At 46.2% G+C, this 22,062-nt stretch overlaps 1 protein-coding gene and 1 pseudogene across 6 annotated transcripts in view; both read right to left on the bottom strand.

Moving 5' to 3' along the window:
- Positions 1–972: 972 nt before the first annotated feature.
- LOC130829443 (cullin-4A-like) lies at positions 973–9,060 on the bottom strand (annotated as a pseudogene).
- Positions 9,061–9,750: 690 nt separating this feature from the next.
- The window catches only part of LOC130860452 (cytochrome P450 3A24-like), a 34,061-nt gene continuing 21,749 nt past the window's right edge, over positions 9,751–22,062 (bottom strand). For 5 of the 6 annotated variants that reach the window (XM_057748698.1, XM_057748700.1, XM_057748699.1 and 2 more), the window contains 4 exons: positions 17,352–17,512; positions 16,257–16,483; positions 14,232–14,333; positions 11,459–14,125 (listed from right to left, as the gene is read on the bottom strand). In XM_057748698.1, coding sequence (XP_057604681.1) covers positions 14,249–14,333; positions 16,257–16,483; positions 17,352–17,512 — 473 coding nt within the window. In that variant the 3' untranslated portion in view covers positions 11,459–14,125; positions 14,232–14,248. Of the gene's footprint in view, positions 10,180–11,458; positions 14,126–14,231; positions 14,334–16,256; positions 16,484–17,351; positions 17,513–22,062 lie in introns of those variants that run through there. The other variant, XM_057748696.1, reaches the window with a different exon arrangement.

Raw genomic sequence — 22,062 nt, 5'->3', positions numbered from 1 at the left:
ATATTCCAGAAAATATTGCTTTCAACACGTACACCACGATCAAAATTCCTTTGGTAGCTTTTAATCAAAATGAAACATGCTATTATGTAAAATATAAAGTAATTTTAAATGTTCTCACAAAAGCATCTTTGCTGCAGTTACCATACGCACATCACCGACCACTGCCCTGGCCACGAGCGGGCAGTTTGAAAGCAGCCGCTGCCAAGGCCGCCTCTGCTCACAGCGGCTCATCTCCCGCGAACCGTCTGCAGTGGTTATGGCAGAGCATGGCCACCCTGCCCAGGGCCTTGAAAACAAAACCAAACTTTATTGTTGCAATCAGACAAACACTGCAATTAGAAACAAATCAAACAGCAGTTACCCCGATGCAGGGAACAGGGGCCGCTAGACTCACTCTGAGAACAGCACACACACACACACACACACACACACACACACACACACACACACACACACACACACACACACACACACGCCACCCAAACCCTCACACAGAAAACCCACAAGTGATGCAACGGAAGGGAGAGGACGGCGCTGCTGGGCCCGCAGCACCGGAGGCACAGCGCACGGCCGCCTCGGGCGGCAGAGGTCTCCCCGAGGAGCCCCGTCCGGAGAGCCAGTCCTCAGAGGGCAAGCCTGCGACGGGGAGCGGCCCTGGTGCCACTGCCCAGCCAGGCTGCGGATGGGCCGGCCAGCTTTCACACTGTGTCCCTCACACAGGGCTCTTGTTCCCGGTCTAAGAGCTTGTGCCAGGAACACCGAGCAAGGGGCCCCCGCAGCTACAGGAGGCAGCACGGAGGGCCTCGCGCGCGCACGCGCGCACGCGGAACACCAGCTTCTGCCACAAAAACGCTGCTTACAAAGGAGCCTCTTTGAACAAACCAGTCTCTGCTTGTCCACCCTCAGAATCTCCCAGCAGAGCCAAGGAACCACTAAATGCCTAAAAGAACAGGAGGAAGGCTGGAGGGGAGGTGCACATGCCACTTGCAAATCCTTGAGCCTGTGAAGGGGGATCCAAGGACCCCCCATTTCCTTCTAGTCCCAAAGCAGCCATGCTGTTCACTCCCAGAAAGTCCTGGAAACAGCACAGAAGTGTTTCTGCCCTGAAGGTACATTCTAGCGTCTGGCAGGAGGCGGGGCCATGAGCCTCAGGCCACGTAGTGGTACTGGTTTGGGTTCTCTTTGTCTCTCTCCATGTAGTCTCTGTCTATGAGGGACTCAATTCTCTTTTTCAAATCTCCAGGCTTGACGGGAAACTTGAGCTGATTGTACAGCTTGGACATGAGCAGGTTGTGTCCTAGTGTCTTCCGCAACTTCATCGTCCGCATGATGGCGGCGTCGACCTGGTACTGGCGGTCCTGGAACACGCGCTCCGTGGTGCTCACCTGCTCTTCCACGGTCTCCTTCATCTGGATCTGGTTGATCTTGATCTGGAAGAGCTTGTGCTTGAAGTCACCGTTGAAGAAGAACTTGTCTCCATCTTCGACCTCCTTCCCTCTGGGGCTTTTGAGCAGGACATGCGCTTTCCTGCAGGCCAGGGACTGCAGCGTCCTCTGCAGCTTGCTGTCTTCTATGCCGGTGGCCACCCGGACGTCCTCCAGGATGAAGCCGTTGCCTTCGTTGAACATGAGCAGCACGAGCATCTGCAGCAGCGACACCTGGAACTCCTTCTTCCCCTCCTTAAACTCTGCCTTCAACACCGCGTGCCCCAGCGTAGTTTGCCACTGAAGCTTTCGACCACTGTGCTTTCCAAGATAAAATGTCTTAAATACTTCTTGAAGTTTAATCATCTCTGGGGTCAGGTGCACGTCCATGGGCGTGTAGGTGGGCCAGTACCCCATGGTGAGGATGTTCACCGTCAGGTCTATAGAGCCCGGGTCACTCTGGTTCTGCATGTACTGCTTGAACTGAACCATGATGTCCTTGGAGAGCTCCACGTCATTTAACATGCCTTCCAGCTTGCTGGGGAATGTGGCCCCACACTTGTGCTTCAGCTTCGACAGCATTGACTTCTCAGCATCCATGGAGGCACTTTTCCCAACAAGCAGTCTTTTTACCAAATCTTTCTTATAGAATGCTTCAAAGACATCTTTACCATGAATGAACTGGAAGATGATCATGATCTTGTCCAGGATCCTCTCCAGCTCCTCGTCCGTTGCTTCCTTGTTACCTGCTCTCAGTTTTGAATCCACATGCTTTGCGATCAGCTCCACGGGCTTGTTTGGCCTCTTGTTGATGAACGTTTTGAAGGACTCCTTCATGAGCTGGATAAACTTCTCGTTCCGCTGGAAGCACACTTCTATCATGTGGTCCACTTGGTCCTTCAGGTCCAGCAGGTCCTGCACCATGTCTTTATCTTTCTCAGGGTTGTCCCAAAAGTCTTGATGTACTCACTCCAGTGCTGCAGCAGCACCTGCTGGCTGCCCCGCACATGGCTGAACAGCTGGTACATCTGAGTGAGGTCAGGCACTCTGTTCTCATCCAGCAGGTGGTCCAGCCCTTTCTGCAGAATCGCAGTTAAGTGTTCTCCCAGCAGCTGTTTCTCCACACAGGCAATCAGGGCTTCTGTGTGCTGTGGTCTAGGTACGTGATCACACGGTCACCCTCCTCCTCCAGGCGTTTACTCACATGGTTCAGATATTCCGGAACCTCTCTTTCTTACATTAACCGCTGGCCTTCTGCAGCATATAAACAATTAGTTTCTTCCAAAAATTTCAGTTCAAATGAATCTTTATACACCTGCAGGTCAGACAGCATGCCCAGCAGGCTGCACAAGCAGGCTCCGGTCCACGGCCTTCCCGCCCCGCTCCCGCTCCATCAGCAGCAGGATGCCATCGATGGTTTTCATCTGGACCATTTTATCACTGATAATGTGGTTTCTGAATAGCTCTAGTCCCATATCCCAGATGGAGGGAAGCATGGAGTTCTGAAGCACGTACGTGCGGTCCAGAAACAGGAAGATGCTTCGGACCATGATCATTTGTCTGCAATGATCCTGCCAGCACGTGTTAATCTTCTTCAAAAATAAAACACTATCTAGTGAGTCTTCTCTAAACTGAAGGATTTGTTCTTGGATGTGGCCTTCACAGACCTGGCGCAGCTGCTAGTAGAGCACTGGGGAAACTTTGTGAGAACAAAGATTTTCAACAGCCTGGTAGAGCTCTTCCAGGTTGTATTGTTGGGGGAAAACCGGTTCCGCGAGAAACCAAGCAGAGCACTCAGAGAGTTGGAGAAGAACTCAGGTTTATTTACGTCGACGGACCCAGACGAGCTAACGCTCCGAAATTCTGGGCCCCGTTACAAACTTGATTTTCCTTTTTATAGATCATACTAGGCTATACAGTTGGCATCTATTGATTGGACTATACAATTCCCATACTCTTCAGATTGGCTACAGTGGCTACAGATTGTGGCAAGTTAATTACAACGAGTAATAGTTTCTTTCAATCAAAGCAAACTGGGTACAAAACATTTAAGCAGAACAAGCACACAAAAAAATCATCAGACTATTTTGATCATTTTCCCAGTATTCAACCGATTACAATTCACTCTGTGAGAATCATTCCTACACACTCTATACATTCACTAATGATTAACTAACCCTGCTCAGCAAGCTTTAGGCTACAGATTTCAAAATGTCCCTCTTACATCATTTCCCCTCTTGACGCCTTTTAATATTCATATGGCGTCAACTTCTTCCCCCATTGGGTGATATCCCCTTAAAACAAGTATACTGATCATCTTGTTGGCAGACAGAATAGGTGGTTTTGTTATGCTCATAAGTTCCCTGAATTTCCCCTTGACAGGAGAAATGGGTCTGATCAAGTAGTGTCCAAGTAATTCCTTGCCCTGTCCTAGTTATGTGAAGGCAAGGGGCACATGTGGGATCCATCTGGGTCTCTGTATCTGTTGGAATGTGAGTTATTAACATCATTACACATAACAGAATTTTTATACAACCCAAGTGGAGTGCCATCATCCCGGTTGAATTCCTCAAGTTTCTGCCGTGCGTAGACCAGTCAGCTCTGGAGTGACTGGAGCAAGGCTGGAGTTCTTGCAGTGAAGGAGACCTGAAATTTATAGTCCGAACCCGCTATGTGAACCCTGCTCATTTATTGTTTAGGATTGATAGATTCCTTGCATCTACTATCTCACAGTTATATTTTATTTCTTCTTCTCACTTGCTAGTGAAGGAAAGAGAGCAGGAAAAAACAGAAAAAGACTACAGACATTAGGGTCCCCAGCACCATGAACATAACCCTTCTGCCTTAGCTTATAGCCTATAAAGTTTGCCACTAGAGCCCGTGTGTCTGGGGCTAAGGCTGAGTTTGCCATCCGAGTAGCTAGCTTGGACGGCTGCCTCTAGGACCCAGCGTTGGTGCAGCCGGCTGCTTCTGCAGCAGGATCCGGAGTGGCTGGTCCTGACGGCCTCCTCAGTCCAGGCTTCTTGTTTCTCCGGGGAGGCTGCTCTTTTCACTCAGGCATGATGGACCCACGGGATCATTTCTGTAACTTTAACAGCAGTGGGAGTCGCCAAGACAACAGTATGAGGGCCTGTCCAAACTGGTTGAAGGGGCTCTTTTTTTTTTCCAATCTTTTACCCAAACCTCATCCCCTGGTTGATAAGGATGCATCCAGTTGCCTAAGGAGATGAGTCCTCTCCAAAACCTCATGATTAATACGGTTAAAGACTTTTCCCAAGGCTTGGAGATGTCGAGACATCTCCAAGTCAGCCAGCTGTTGGGAGCTCTCCCTAAGCCTCCCTATTATAGGGGGGTTTCTTCCATATAAAATTTCAAAGGGTGAATAACTAGAAGATCGCGGGATGCATTGAGCCCACAATAAAACTAAAGGCAGCATATTAATCCAAGGCAGGTGGGTTTCCTGGCAAAGTTTAGCTAGCATGGTCTTAAGGGTTCGATTCATACGTTCTACTTTCCCTGAACTTTGTGGCCTGTATGCAGCATGGAGCTTCCATTTGATTCCCAGTATTTTGGATATTGTTTGAACAGTTTCTGAGACAAAGGCTGGTCCATTATCAGATCCTATGGAAAGGGGCAATCCATATCTAGGGATTATGTCTCTTAATAGTGCTTTGGTGACTTCTCGTGCCTGCTCAGTGCAGGTGGGATAGGCTTCAACCCACCCCTGAGTAGGTGCAGACTATCACAAGTAGACATCTACAACCCTGGCAAGGTTTGACTTCAGTGAAGTCCACTTCCAAATCTTCAAAGGGCAATGTCCCGACTGTCTGAACCCACGGGCTGGGCCTCGGCCCTTGGTTGGCATTGTTTTGTGCACAAGTCACACATCTAGCACTGATCTGGGCCCACAGGGTCGGGAGCTTAGGAATGAAATAATACCGGCCCAGCAGTCTCTCTAGTGCAGTCTTTTCCAAGTGAGTTGTCTCGTGATGTTTTACCAGTTGGATCGCTATAGCACTAGGAACAAAGAGTCTTTTGTCTGGAAGCTCCCACCAGCCCTCCTTTTCTTTAATTCCTCCTTCACTTAAAGCCCACTGATCTTCTTCCTTAGTATACCTCAGGAACAGGGGCAATTCTGGTGCTAAGAGAACCTTAGAGATTGACTCAGAGTCCAATACTGGACTTAGTTGGAGCGCTGCTTCTTTGGCTGCTTGGTCAGCCAAGTGGTTTCCTTTGCTAACTGGATCAGTCCCCTTCTGGTGGCCTTTACAATGGATGACTGCCACCTGGGAGGGTTTCCAAATTACCTCTAGCAGCTGAAGAATTTCTTCTCTGTTATTTTTTGATCTCTTTTCCCCCTGCAGTTCATAGTCCCCTTTCCTTATAAATAGCTCCATGAACATGCAGAGTAGCAAAGGCATACCTTGAGTCTGTGTAGATGTTGGCTCGCTTCCCTTCGGCGTGCCTCAGAGCCTGGATGAGTGGCCACAGTTCAGCCCGTTGTGCTGACCACCCTTGTGGTAAGGCCTCAGCTCTTATTATTTTATCTGTTGTGGTTACTGCATAGCCTGCTTTGCGTTGTCCTTCCTGGAAAAAACTGCTCCCATCAGTGAACAGTTCCAGTTCTGGGTTCTGGAGGGAGGTGTCCGTCAGGTCTGGCCTGCTCAAGTAGATTTCATCTAGGACTTCCTCGCAGTCGTGGTCGGGGATTACCGCCTCCATAGGTAGAAAGGTGGCAGGATTTAGTGTCCGCACAGTCTCAAGGTGAACCCGTGGGTTTTCACAGAGCAGTCCTTGATAGTGAGTCATCCTGGCATTGGTCAGCCATTTATGTCCATGGCTGTTCATCAGTGTGGTAACAGCATGGTAATAGCATGGGGAACTTTTACATTCACATTCTGACCCAGTGTAAGCTTATCTGCTTCTCTAACCAGGACTACTGTAGCGGCTAATGCCCAGAGACATGGTGGCCATCCCGCAGCTACAGGATCTAGTCGTTTAGACAGATATGTGACGGGGTACTGCCATGGCCCAACTGTCTGTGTGAGGACCCCCAGTGCAGTATGGTTTTTCTCATGCACAAAGAGGTTAAAGTCCCGTGTCACATCTGGCAGCCCTAATGCTGGAGCACTGGTTACGAGTCTTTTTATTTCCTTAAAGGCTTCTTCTTGTTTAGGCCCCCATTCCAGGGGGTCTTTACCAGACTCTGCCATGGCCTCGTACAGTGGCCTTGCAGTCTCAGAGAAACCTGGTATCCAGATCCGGCAGAAGCCGGCAGCCCCAAGAAACTCACGGACTTCCTTCTTGGTACTCAGCCGAGGTCTGGCCGAGTGAAGCTGCCGTGGGCTTGGAGGGGGCTCTGGATTTGGAGGCAGTGGAGACACAGAGGGCAGAGGGCTGTATGGAAACTGGTGAGGGGGCTGAATGGGAGCCAGTGGAGCCGTTGGTATGTAAGGTGGAGGTATGAGGGGCTCTTCCTCAGGATCCCCTTGGTAAATAACTTTGGCTGGCTTTTCTTCACCTTTCTTTGGAGTAGTCTGGGCCACCAGAACCCTGCACTGTCCCTGCCTATTCGCGCAGAATCGAACCCAAGGGGGCAACTGAATAGCAATCTGCAACCAGGAATCTATATATGGAAACTGATCTGGATGCCCAGGAATTCCTGTTATCAGCCGGTATACTGCCCTTACTACTGGGAGGTCTAAAGCACCCTGTGCAGGCCAACCTTCTCCAAAGGCAGGCCATTCTATCTCACACAGCGTGTGAAGATTTCCTGTGCTCATCTTAATTCCATAGTCTCCTGAAAAGCCCTTTTTGAAATTCTTTGTCATGCAGTCCAAAACAGTTGGTTTTGAGGGATTTCCTCCCATCTTACTAAGTGCAACTAAATTCTTTGAACAGGAGGGAGTAAGGGAAACAATATCCTGGCTCAAAGGCAAACTGAGGTAGGTATGGCAAGCTGAGGTAGGGATCCTAGCTCAGAGAGCAATCTGAGGTAGATATGGTTCCCTCCCTGTGTATCCCGCCCTGTGTCGGTGGCGCAGAGACAAACAAGGATGGGTACCCCCTCCGAAGAGGAGGTCACTCAGATGCCCACCTGGCCGTGTCCCTGAGGGGAACTTCGGTGCCTCTTAGCTTTGGCGGGTGGTATAGAGCCCCACTTGAAATTGCCTCCCTGAGGCAAGTACCGCCCTGAGCCATATGAGGTCACTACAGAACCGCAGGTTAGGGCCCACTCGGACTCCGTAGCCACGAAGGCCATGGAGCCACACAATCGCCTTAGACCGAGGATGAACCAGGGCGCTCATTCACACACACATTCACACCAGAGTTTATCACAGTGCCTCCCACACCAGAGTTTATCACAGTGCCTCCCCCTCTGGGAAGGCCCCTGCCTGATGGGCATTTCCCCCACTCTGGGAAGGCCCTTGCCAGATGGGCACCTTCCATCACTGGGAAGGCCTCTGCCAGATGGGTACCTTCCCCCACTGGGAAAGCCTCTGCCAGATGGTCTTGTTACTGAAGACCGTAGGAAGTGATCAAACTCCTCTTTCGTCCAAAGATGGGTCCTGACTCAGCGCCCCTGGGCCTTACCTGATCCTGTGGCCAATCCCGGTTGAGTTGGTCCGCCTCTCTAATGAGTCCGGTTGGTGGCTCGGCCGTCCAGAAAGCAGGAGCTCTGGTTCGACAGATACCCGGAATATCCAGGTGGCGCGCCTTCTCGTTCGCCTCGGAGCTCCCCCTGATCCGGCTCGGCCGGGCCACCGGAGCGGCGGCTCAAGGGGCCGGCGTGGTTGGAATCTCGCTGGGGCCGCCAAGAAATGTTGAGGGAAAACCGGTTCCACGAGAAACCAAGCAGAGCACTCAGAGAGTTGCAGAACTCAGGTTTTTTTACGTCGAGGGACCCAGATGAGCTAACGCTCCAAAATTCTGGGCCCGTTACGAATTTGATTTTCCTTTTTATAGATCATACTAGGCATCTATTGATTGGACTGCACAATTCCCATACTCTTCAGATTGGCTACAGTGGGTACAGATTGTGGCAAGTTAATTACGAGTAATAGTTTCTTTCAATCAAAGCAAACTGGGTACAAAACATTTAAGCAGAACAAGCACACAAAAAAATCATCAGACTATTTTGATCATTTTCCCAGTATTCAACCGATTACAATTCACTCTGTGAGAATCACTCCTACACACTCCATACATTCATTAATGATTAACTAACCCTGCTCAGCAAGCTTTAGGCTACAGATTTTAAAATGTCCCTCTTACAGATTTCAAAATGTCCCTCATCAGTATGGGATGGAGGTACTGCTCTGTATGGCTTTCACCGCTTTGCGGAGCTTCTGCCAGGTGACCTGAGTGTAGTTGTCAGGCAACTTAAGTCTGTCTCGGAAATTCTTAATCACCAGCTTCCTGGAGCCGCCGCCGCCGCCGCCGCCGGGCTTGGAGGAGACAGCGGCCGCGGCGGCGGACGCGGGCTTGTTGAGGCCGTTGGTGTGTCGCACGAGCGCCGAGAAGCGGCCCTTCCGGGGGGTCTCGTCGGCCATGGCCGCGCCCCGCCCGCCTCCGCCTTGGCCTCCGCGCCAGCCTCGCCCGCCCTCAGCGGCGCCCGCTCGGCCCGGCCCGGCCCCGACCCCGCGCCTCAGGCCTCGAAAGCGCGCCGGACCCCGAGGCGACCCGACCCGGCCCCGAGCTCGCGGGCGCCGCAGTCCGCGTCCGCCGCGGGCCGTGTGGAACCCGCCGCAGCCGAGGGCCCCGCGGGCCCGAACACCCGCGACGCGGACGAGGCGGCCTCGTGAGGGGGACGGGGAGTCGCAGCGCAACCCCCGGCCTGCCTCAGCCCAACCCCCGGCCTGCCTCAGCCCGGGCGCGCCGCCATGCCGGCCCGGGGCTCGCGCTCCCGCGCACACGCCGCCCCCGGAACCAACGTGCCCAATTAATTATTTTTTAAAAAAACTAATAAGTGTCTCAGTTGATTGTTACAAAATATATGTGCTCAAAAAAAGCACATATAAACTATGAATATACTTTCTAAGCAATAGGCAGTCCCAGCGGGTTAACTCTTACCGATTTAATATGTCAAATAGCAGTTTTGAAAAAGGCCCCATCCACCAGGGATTGTGGTGGTCAAAAGCAATTAGTCACTGAATCTTCCTGATTCAGTTGTACACATTTCCCCCTAACGTGCAGGATGGTATCAGATAATACTTTCGTAAAGAGATGTTTACTGACTAGTTCAATTTAATATTTAATTCAGATTAATCAAAATAAAATCTATGATATAAATGTCAACTTCAGTCACCATAATAATTCTTGTTTTTATTAAAGTTGCTGAGAAATTTTGATTCATGGTCAGTGCTCTGGAGGAGTAGATGGTACTAACTGGGGGTGGATGGAGATGGTCCTATGAGAACCAACTAAGCTGAGTCTACACATCTGGCAATTATCAGTCACCTGCGGTGTATGACACAGCATATAACAATCCACGTATTCACTGAGAAGCTAAATGAATGTGAAGAATCTCCAGTCTATCCATCCAGTGCAGTAGGTGAAGCCCATCTTCATTTCTGGGTTTTATCACAAAGTAAATCAAGATGTCTGGTGTTCTGTGACACAGCTCCTTGAAGAAAAAAGCACAAGTCCTTATGGAAAGTCAGGTTCCAGTTAAGGTCCCATCTCTGAGCACAACCCGTAGAACAACAGGTTTTTCTGGTTGTGTAAGTCCTTGAGTGAGTAATTTCAGGGGGATCTGCAGTTAAACAAGCATAACAGAACCAATGAATGAAGCACCACCAACAAGAGGAGTAAAGTAGATAAGATACATTATGGACAGTAATGCTTTACAACCATATAAAAGCTACTTTTAGCACATGTATCTTTGATTTTTTTAACTACCAATTCATTGTGTTTAATTAGGGACAGTCAGGCTGTCTATATATCCTTGATTGAATTTTAATAGTTTGTGACTTTCAGAGAATTTCTCTACTTATGTTATAAAATACACAGGCATTTGGCTTCCCTGGTGGCTCAGTGGTTAAGAATTCTGGCAATGCAGGGAACACAGTTTCAAGCCCTGGATGGGGAAGATCCCACATGCCACGGAGCAACTAAGCCCGTGCACCACAACTACCAAGCTGCCGAAGTCCAGCTCCGGCGGGTCCAGGAGTACCCAAGGGATGAGTGGTGTCGGCGCAAGGAAGAGACAGGGAGGCCTGTGTCAGCTATGCAGGATCTCTCCATTTATTGTCAGAGCTTTGTGTGTTTATATAGTGAACATATCTCAGAAAAAATCTTTTATGGCAGAGCATATTGTCCCTCAGCATCTACCAGTTTCTTTCTTTCGTCAGGTTTGGCTTGCAAACCCTGTAACTCTGAGATAAGCATATGTAAATAACTTCTTAATCTTATATCTAAGCAAACTATAGCCCTTAGTACCCATAGGAAACCTTGTGACTCTGAGGTACACATATGTAAATTACTTCTTATATCTAAGCAAACTATAGCCCTTAGCACCCATACCTATGCCTAATGTCTACGTCTATACTTATGCCTGCAGCAATCATAAGCATTACAAAAAGAGCCACCCCTCCCTTTTCTCCAGCATTTAGTAGCCTGAGGTGCGCGCCATCTCCAGGAAGGGGTGGTGGGAGGGGACTTGGTGGGGCAGACACGGAGAAAGAATGTGTCAAACCCTGGTTCTTTCCTGGGGACACAGAAACAGGGAGGGGAAGTGGGTGGTAAGCACAGTATCACAAAGAAACAAAGAGCAGAATGTACAATGGGTGGAGATGGTCTGGGGCCTGTCCTTGCGGAGCGGTCGCCTTGCGATCCTCCTGCTCCGAAATGCCCTTCCAAGGAGTTCTCGCCTTGCAGTCCTCCTTGGAGCCTGGTGACCTTGTCACAGCATTGGCTTGTCCAGACGGCTCCCGACACCAAGCCTGTGCTCTAGAGCCAAGAGCCACAACTACTGAAGCCCACGCACCTAGAGCCCGAGCTCCACAACAGCCACTGCAATGACAAGCCCGCACACCGCAACAAAGAGTAGCCCCCACTAGCCACAATTAAAGCCTGTGCACAGCAACGAAGACCCAACACAGCCCAAAATAAATAAATAAATAAATAAATAAATAAATAAATAAATAAATTTATAAAAAAATAAAATAAAATACATAGGCATAGTCATTCACAGTATCTCCTTACTATTCACTTTTAAAATTAAGGATTACAGCATAAACATCTGACTTACATATATCATGAAATTATTACCACAATAAATTTAGTTAACATCCATCATCTCATAGAGATAGAAAAGAAAAAGAAAAAATACTGCTTTCCTCGCATGAGAACTCTTAGGATCTACTCTCTGGTACTACATAGAAATGTCAATATAATCATCCTGTTTTACATTATATCCCTAGTACTTATTTATCTATAACTGGAAGTTTGTGTCTTTTGATCACTTTCATCCAATTTCCCCTCCTGATCTTTGATTCTTTACACTTATTCTATACGCTTTGTCAAGCCGGGATAGTGAAAGCCTTCAACCATCATTCATTCCACAAAATATCAATTGGACACCTATTCTGTACCAGGCTTGATACAAAATCATGCAGCCCTGTGTTCTTTATGGATTTAAACTTTAAGTAAAAATGTGGAGTTTTTTAAAGTCACCAGATTCTTAGACACTATGGCAAACTATCTTGAAAAAAGATTGTAGAGGTAATTTTGTGTATGCTAAAATTTGGAAGGTAATCTTGAGTAGGTATCACACATTGTAATTTTATGGGCTTTCCTCAACTTCTAAAGGGTTCAGTCACCTCTCCCAGTAGAATCCATCCAGTTTCATGAAGGGAAGAGGTCTTTGTGAGGCGTTATGCCTGTTTTTTAACATCCCTTGGCTCCCAATTGTGAACAAATGGTGTTCACAGTGTGACCTACAGTGTTTTGTCTGAGACTTTTAGCCCCTTTCTCACCCAGTCACACCTTCAGCGTTGGGGGAGCCAACAGAGTGACCTTCTAACCTCAACTGACTGAAGGGCAAGCAAACTGTTGTGGAGGGAGAAGCCCCAGCCTGTGGGTGACTGGGTGGAGCATGCAGGGAGCATCTCCCTTCCCAGGTGTGCCAGAGGCCCCTTTCTCCCAGGGATGAGTCCCCTGTCTGTACACACTTACAGGACGGCCACGCAGATGCCCACAAGTAAAATGGAAACTGTCTCTATCCTCCTGTTTCCTGAGAAAGCCTCCTCAAGGGGAGCAGCTGCTTATTCAATGTGTGACTCCTAGAAATAAGCCTTATTATAGGGCCGTGCTTGAGATGAAAAAATGGTAATTGTTCTTTGTACTCTTCAGAAGAGAGATTCCAGATTTTTCTCTAAATGTAAAAAATTATTTAAAAATTTTAAATGGCATGTTTATATTTCCCCAGCAGACGGATACACACACACACACACACACACACACACACACACACACACACACACCCCAAGTACATACACCAGTGACATCTGTTAAATTTTTAAAGTTCAAACTGTTCAAAATTTGTGTCCCCGAGCTCTAAATCAACTAGAAGTCACTCCTTAAGCATTTGCCCAATGATGTCAAGGTACCATTGGGAGTTTATTAAAGGAATAAAATGAGGGAATAGAGTTAAAAACATTCTTAGGTACAAAGAAACATAGAAAACCAAACTTGATGGTTCCATGACAAAGTGCTAAGTTAGGTGGTGGGACCCATGATGCCAGCCTGCGGTAACTGATAACAGAGCAGAGGCGAGAGTGGGCTCTGGACTGGGTGGGGAAGCCTCCAGGGAGGGGCTTGGGATTGAACTAGAACTTGAAGGGGAGAACAGAATGCAGGGTGTGCAGGAAGAGCACACGTGGTTATTATTGGAATGTAAAGGGAGCCCAGCTTGATGCAGCAGGACCCCTGGAAGGTGAGGGGGCTGTGGGAGTCCTTCACATCTGGCAGAAATGCTTCAATCAGGGTTCTCATCGTGGCTGCACAGGAGAATCAACTGGAGTGCTTTGAATGCCACACTCTGGGTGAAATGTTTTAGAATAAATGAGATGACCCAGGCATCAGGATTGTTTTAAACTGCCCTGTATTATACAAAGAGTGCCTGAGAACCTCTGTCATGAGAGCTTCTATAAGTTCTGGTAAAGAAGTACGTTACTGAAAAGTCGTGACATGGTAATCACTGGACTCACAACTTTGCACACCACTTCCCTTCCTTCCACTGGACTTGAAACAAAACTTAAAATGTTGTTCAAGTTCACTGGACTGTGTATAATCATGTCACGCTAACTGCATTGACTCTAGATGACCTTTATAGTTGGGTCTTTATAAAACCACAGATTAAGCCCTCCAGAGCTGCAGGACAAGGAAAGGTCACAAATGGCTCCAAATAGATTCTTGACTAATAGAACAAATTATTCTTTGAGTAGATCACATTCTTATACATAGAGAGAGTTACCCCTCAGTTTAAAAAAAACTCCCAGTAAAACATTATTAATGCACATAGGTAACTGTCTGACGTGTATTTCTTTGCAAGGTTTGAAGGGGAAGGTCTGCAGGACTCTGACAACAGCAAGTGTCATGTTCATGATGGCAAACCTCATGCCAATGCAGTTGCGGGGTCCAGTTCCAAAAGGCAGGTATGTGTAAGGATTATGCTGTCCTTGTTGTTCTTACTGAACCTGGTTCCACAATAGCAGAAGAAACAAATTAATGAAACAGAAAAGGCACAAGAGCTCCTAGTTTGAGGTTTTAACTTAACTCCTGGACCAGTATCATAAGACATACCTGTGTGGGCTAGTCTTTCATCCTGCTGTGGTGATTTTGCTGTGAGAAAGGTAAGCTCCAGATCCTTCCCATTCCCCGACCCTATAGGAGCTCTCAGCCTCACTGAAATGAGATGGGATGAGTGCTGTTTAAAAGAAAATTTATCTTTAAACACTACATTTACATTCAGGGGGTGAGATGTTCAAGCTCTGAAAGGCAGTTAGGAAATGAGACCAATTGAAGGAAACATGGGTTCCCGTTTCCACGCACCCGCATATGTTGGTCACGTGCTCATGGGGGAAGGGAGCAGGAGAAATGCTCCCATTATCAAATGGTTATCTCACCCGAGTCTTCCCCCCCCCCCCCCCCCAATCTCTCTCTGTGTATCTCTCCCACACACAGAGGATTCTTAGGTCAGAAGACTTACATGGGCATATGATTCTGTGCTACTCTAGTATAATCACCGACTTCCTTTTCTATCGGTTCCACTAGACTGTACGTCCCTTGACGGTTAGACCTCTGTTTTATTCAAATATGACTCCTCAATATTTGAATACATTAAGGAAAAAAACGTGGATATTGGGAAAGTGATAATGGCATTGTGGTTTTGTATAAAGAGTGCCTATTTTGGAGAACATTCTGGAACATTTACAATGTGATTTCAAATACCTGGGGAATTAGTGGAAGGGTAGCACGTGAGTGGTGCAGACATGGGCTGATGCTTGTTGGGCAGGGAACAGACACATACAGATACACTAACCATGGTTCACAGACTTGTACCTATAGAACATGTTGTGTATTATGTCAAAAACTCTCCATAATGAGCTTGTTTTCACATTTGGATTTCTCACTGCCTGTTCCCGTCCCTGACACACAGGTAAGCACTTACTCTCTGCTTGAAGACTGAATGAATCAAAGGGAAGTACATGGAGTGGGCTCTGGTTTTAGGTTCCTGAAGCTGCAGGAGGAGTTGCTGCTGAGCTTGGAGGAAACACAGAGGTTCCCTGGCCCAGAAAACAGAGGACTTGGTCCCCACTGACTGTTCTATCAATAATGCTGTGTGTAGAGGTTATGCGAGCACTCGGGACACCATGGCAAACAAGACAAAGTCCCTGCCATCACAGAGCTGACAGTCAGGGTGTAATAAAAGCCCAGGTCCCAGCTAGTGCCCTAAAAAGTTCCATCCAAATTTCGCTCACCATACAATAAATGGGAGAGCAGCAACTCTTTCCAGAGTCCAGTCTGCACCCAAACCAGACCCTGACTCTGAACTCCCAGAAGAAGATGCTCAAGACCCCTCCAAGGAGGAAGTCTCAGATGTCTAGAGAGCAGAGGACTTCTCTTTGGAAGGTCACCAAACACTGAGGTAGAAGTGAGCTGGCCCAGTTCTGCAGCCACAGACAGAACCAGGGCACCCGTGTGCACCTCCCTTCTCAGGGAGGCTTCCTGGACCACCCGGAGGAGACCTCTAAGTGCCCCACCTGCACTCTAACAATAACGCTAAAGGAAATCGAAGCCAAGGGTTAAAGAAATGGAAATGTGGGAACGTTAGTGATGAATTCAAAGAGCAAAGGTGAACAGACAGAAAAAGTTAAAGGAAACAAAAAGCCTATACACCTAAAATAAGATAGTTAAGTAAATTATTGCATATGCAACAATCATAGATATATATATATTTTAAAACAGAATGTGGTTTATATTTACTGTTAAAGCACTTCTAAAGCAAGTTATATATAATGCCATTCTAAGTTTTAAAACTCTATATATGCATAGAAAAATGTCCATAAGAACTTACATCGCATTACTGATGAGACCTATCTTAAGGTATTGGGAATGTAACACGGGTAAAATTTTCTTTAGTCTACAGTTGGTATAATTTTGAATCAAACAATGATCATTCTCAGCATAAGAAAAGACTTCTAACAATAAAAAGATGTAAAATAAATGACTGTACATTCACACATTTGTCACCCATAATAAGAGTCATCAGAATATGCTCTAAACAACCTGGATCAGAGAGGGTTCCCTTCCCCTGAGGTTTTGTACCTTTCAGGATGGAACTCCTCAGGCTCTGGCCAGAGCTCTGGGTCTTTGTGAAGAACAAAGATTGGCACTGTCACTGCTGTTCCTTTGGGAATGAACACCCCGTGGATTTCCATGTCTTTCTTACAGACCCTGTCAAGTCTAACAGCAATCGGGTATAATCTGAGAGCTTCATTCAGCACCATGTCAAGGTACACCATCTGTGCCAGGGCATCGTAGGTGGGAGGTGCCTGGAAGAAAGAAACGGATTCTGATAAATTGAGATTGGGGATCAACCTTCAACGCCTTCTACACAGTCCTACTGAAATGGTAGGAGCTCCAGAGAATAATGTAAATCGGTAAAGGACCTCAGCATTTATAGACGTTTTAATACCTACCATGTGCTTTGACCTGCTCAGTGGCCTGTTGAGATGTGTGGAGTGGTGGTGACTACACGAGAACATGGGGACCCTCCCCTACACAGGGCCTGAAGTCCCATCCATTATCATGCAGTGATATTTCTTTCTCATGAGAACAAACGTGACAGACTATGACTCTTACTCTGAAGTGAAATAGGCTGAAGTCACTGTTTCCTTCTGAAAGTGGGGCAGAGTTCTCAATGCACCCACATGCCTGGGCCTGCTTCTCTTGCCATCTACCTCTGCCCTGAGCAGCAGCCGTGTGGGGGTGAGACATGTGTGAAAACAGGTTTGGGGTTGAGTCAGTGCAGCCGCTTAGCCAAGGTCACCCTGGGTCACCCAACAGCCAGACCCAAGCAAGGGCAGCCACATTGACAGATAACTGTGCAGACACCGGAGCAATAAAGGCTCACTGTTAGATGCCACTGAGCTGTTGTGACTTTTACTTGGCATTGTCCTGATAACTGATACAGGACCAGTGCTGGCAGGACCAGCACTTTTCCACAATACTTATATTGCTGTGAGTAGCAGGAAGTACCTATGTTTTTCCCTTTGTTTTGTACATTTTAGATCCCTCCTAAATGGCAGAGGTAAATGATTTGATGCTTATGCTTCTTGCAAAAATCTCCTAAGAAGTGGTGAGGAGACATCTGTGCTAAGGCTTCACCTTTCCCCTCCCTCTCCAGGTATCATCACTAACCTTATTGGGGAAAGTGGCATCAATCTCCTCCTGCAGCTTCTGCTGGACATCAGGGTAAGTGGCCAAAATATATCTGAGGAGGGTAAGAGCATAGCTAGTAGTCTCATAGCCAGGAAAAACAAAGACAATACATTGGGCCACGAGTTCTTGGTCAGAGAGAGCTAAAAAGAATATAAAAACATTTTAGGTAAAGCATGTCAATGCAAAGATCACAGTTTAGAATGATGAGACATTCACATGAAACTCCCAAATCCCTACAAGATATCATGTAAAAGTAATTCAGACTCAAACTGAGAGGGGTTTTCCCTCTTACATCTGCTTCACAAAGTCAGAAAAAAAGGAAGAATTGTCTTAATCCAGTTTTTCCCAGGTCTATTCCATTCTTGGCCCTCTGTTCCTGGCTATGCCACCTCCCCACCAACACAGCTGGGTAATTTCAAGAGACAGCATTCCTGTCTAACCTACACAGTGTTATCAGTATGTCTCTTGGAGAATCCTAAAAGCACTTTAGCTCTAAGTAAAGTGGAGTAGCATTCCCTTCCAGAATAATTTAAATTGTTCTAGTTAAGGTACAGCTTGATATTTTGGAGAGATTTATAATACTAAAGCTATACTGTGGGGAAAATTAAATATATTTTATCAAAACTTGTTTGCAGGAACATAAAAGTACAATATTGAGCTATAGATAAACTCTTGTTACTCAAAGTGTGGTCCATGGACCAGTTCATGAGCAGGATCTGGGAGCCTATCACAACTGTGGAAACAAAAGCTGAACTTCCCTGAGATGTGGAGATTTGTGTACACAATGTAGCCTGAGAAGTATGGATTATACCTTTGAGAGGAATCAGGGAATAGAAGACCTCGGGCACAAGCTGTCATTGGGGGATCTCAGATATGTACAGAAGCCACAGAAATCAACAGAAAGCTGGAAGAGTTGTGACTGAGCCTAGTCTAATCAATGGCATTAAAATAGCAGAAGAAAGAATGTGTCCATAGAAGGACATGGGCCAGCGTGAAATACAGAAAAAATAGGGTCCAGGGTGTCAAATTAGCGATGCTGATTCAATCATGGCCTGAATGTCATCTTCTCAATACACACCCCCTCTCTTTGTCTCCTTTAAGCTCAGCAAACAGCCCTGTGATTACAAATTGGTCTCCATTTTTGTTTTCTCCTGAGAGACCAAGCATGGTCAGGCTCTAAGCTAATATGTTGACTGAATTAACACCTTTAGATACATTGAAATCAATGTAATACAGACCCCCAACCAAGTGATTTGCAACAAAAACAATATAAAATGAGTGTAAGAAAGATCTACCAGAGTTCTGATTTCTGTGATTCTATTGTGAGTGAATTTGACTATGAAATTCTTTCCCCCAGTTAGCATAAACCCCATGATACTCAAAGTTTAGAGTTGTGCTAATATGTGGCTATTTAAATTTTGAATGATTATAATTCAATACAATTCAGCATTCAGGTTCCAGTGGCACTAGCCACACGCCAAGTGCTCAGTAGACACTTATGTCTAGTGGTTACTGTATTGAACAGAGCAGATATAGAATATTTCCTTCACCACAGAAAGTTTCATTGGATCATGTTCTTAGAAAAATGACATGATGGATGGATGGATGGATGGATGGATAGATAGATAAGCAAAGAAATCCTAGTAGCAATGAGCATTCCTAGAACCCTGATTTTGGTTTCCAAACACCATTTCTCACTAAAGGGAACCAGAACTCCTTGGAGAAATGGCTGATTCCAGGGGAACTAGAAGAGAAACCTGGAATTCCTGCATCAGGAAGTGAGGAAGTTCTCAGAAAATGATAGATGAAAAGGATACAGGATACTCTGTATACTACACTGGTGGACACACATCATTACACACTTTTCAAAACCCATAGACAATACTACACCAAGAATGAACCCAGGTGTCGGGGATGGCAATTAAGATGGCAGAGTAGGAGGACGTGCGTTCACTCCCTCTTGCAAGAGCACCAGAATTACAACTAACTGCTGAACAACCATGACAGGAAGACACTGGAACTCACCAAAAAAACCCACCCCACATCCAGAGACAAAGGAGAAGCCACAATGAGACGGTAGGAGGGGCACAATCCTGTTAAAATCAAATCCCATAAATGCTGGGTGGGTGACTCACAAGCTGGAGAACAGTTATACTGCAGAAGTCCTGAGGGTTCTGAGCCCCATGTCAGGCTTCCTAACCTGGGGGTCCAGCAATGGGAGGAGGAATCCCCAGAGAATCAGACTTTGAAAGCCAGCGGGATTTGATTGCAGGACCTCCACAGGACTGCGGGAAATGGAGACTCCACTCTTGGAGGGCACACAAAAAAGTGTGCTCACCAGGACCCAGGGGGAAGGAGCAGTGACTCCATAGGAGACTGAACCAGACCTACCTGCTGGTTTTGGAGGGTTGCCTGCAGAGGTGGGGGGCAGCTGTGGCTCACTGAGGAGACAGGGGCACTGGCAGCAGAGGTTCTGAGAAGTGCTCATTGGCGTGAACCCTTCCAGAGTCCACCATTAGCTCCACCAAAGAGCCTGTAAGCTCCAATGCTGGGTCGCCTCAGGCCAAATGACCACCAGGGTGGGAACACAGCCCCACCCATTGGCAGACAAGCAGATTAAAGTTTTATTGAGCTCCACCCACCAAATTATATTAAAGTTTTACTGAGCTCCACCCACCCAGCCCAACCCACCATCAGTCCCTCCCATCAGGAAGCACCCAGGAGCCTCCTAAACAGCTTCCTCCACAAGACGGCAGACAGCAGAATCAAGGAGTATCAGCAGTATTTCATCTTGTGGAACTAAAAATCACAGCCACAGAAAGACACAGAAAATGAAAAGGCAAAAGACTTTGTACCAGATGAAGGGACAAGATAAAACACCAGAAAAACAACTAAATGAAGAGGAGATAGGCACTCTTCCGGAAAAAGAATTCAGAATAATGATGGTGAAGATGATCCAGAATTTTGAAAAAAGATTGGATGCAAAGATCAAAAAGTTGCAAGAAAAGTTTACCAAAGACCTAGAAGAATTAAAGAACAAACAAACAGAGATATGCAACACAATAACTGAAATGAAAAATACACTAGAAGGAACGAATAGCAGATTAACGGAGGCAGAAGGACGAATAAGTGACCTGTAAGACAGAATGGTGATAATAACTGATGCAGAAAAGAATAAAGAAAAAAGAATGAAAAGAACTGAAGACAGCCTAAGAGACCTCTGGGACGTTAAACACACCAACATTCACATTATAGGGGTCCCAGAAGGAGAAGAGAGAGAGAAAGGGCCTGAGAAAATACTGGAAGAGACAATAGCTGAAAACTTCCCTAACATGGGAAAGGAAATAGCTACCCAAGTGCAGGAAGCACAGAGAGTCCCAGGCAGGATAAACCCAAGGAGAAACACGCCAAGACATATAGTAGTCAAACTGACAAAAATTAAAGACAGAGAAAAGTTATTAAAAGCAACAGGGGAAAAATGACAAATAACATACAAGGGAACCCCCATCAGGTTAATAGCTGATTTCTCAGCAGAAACTCTGCAAGCCAGAAGGGAGTGGCATGATATATTTCAAGTGATGAAAGGGAAGAACCTACAGCCAAGAATACTCTACCCAGCAAGGATCTCATTCAGATTCGATGGAGAAATCAAAAGCTTTACAGACAAGCAACAGCTAAGAGAATTCAGCACCACCAAACCAGCCCCACAACAAGTGCTAAAGGAACTTCTCTAAGCGGGAAACATAACAGAAGAAGAGGACCTACAAAAACAAAAACAAAACAATTAAGAAAATGGTAATAGGAACATACATATTGATAATTACCTTGAATGTAAATGGACTAAATGCTCCAACCAAAAGACACAGACTGGCTGAATGGATACAAAAACAAGACCCATATATATGCTGTCTACAAGAGACCCACTTCAGACCTAGGGACACATACAGACAGAAAGTGAGGGGATGGAAAAAGATATTCCATGCAAATGGAAATCAAAAGAAAGCTGGGGTAGTGATACTCATATCAGATAAAATAGACTTTAAAATAAAAAATGTTACAAGAGACAAGAAAGGACACTACATAAAGATCGAGGGATCAATACAAGAAGAAGAGATAATAATTATAAATATATATGCACCCAGTACAGGAGCACCTCAATACATAAGGCAAATGCTAACAACTATGAAAGAGGAAATTGACAGTAACACAATCATAGTGGGGGACTTTAACACCCCACTGACACCAATGGACAGATAATCCAGACAGAAAATTAATAAGGAAACACAAGCTTTAAATGACACAAAAAAGCAGCTGGATTTAATAGATATCTAAAGGACATTACATCCAAAAACAGCAGATTACACATTCTTCTCAAGTGCACATGGGACATTCTCCAGGATAGATCACATTTTGGGTCATAAATCAAGCCTTGGTAAATTCAAGAAAATTGAAATCATATCAAGCATCTTTTCTGACCACAATGCTATGAGATTAGAAATCAATTACAGGAAAAAAACAGTAAAAAACACAAACACATGGAGGCTAAACAATATGCTACTAAATAACCAACAGGTCACTGAAGAAATCAAAGAGGAAATCAAAAAATACCTAGAGACAAATGACAATGAAAACACAACGATCCAAACCCATGGGATGCAGCAAAGGCAGTTCTAAGAGGGAAGTTTATAGC

The sequence above is a fragment of the Hippopotamus amphibius genome, chromosome 9, assembly GCF_030028045.1.
Source record: "Hippopotamus amphibius kiboko isolate mHipAmp2 chromosome 9, mHipAmp2.hap2, whole genome shotgun sequence".
NCBI lineage: Eukaryota > Metazoa > Chordata > Mammalia > Artiodactyla > Hippopotamidae > Hippopotamus > Hippopotamus amphibius.
The sequence above is the reverse complement of the archived record's forward strand: the minus strand, read 5'-3'. Positions and strand labels throughout refer to the sequence as shown.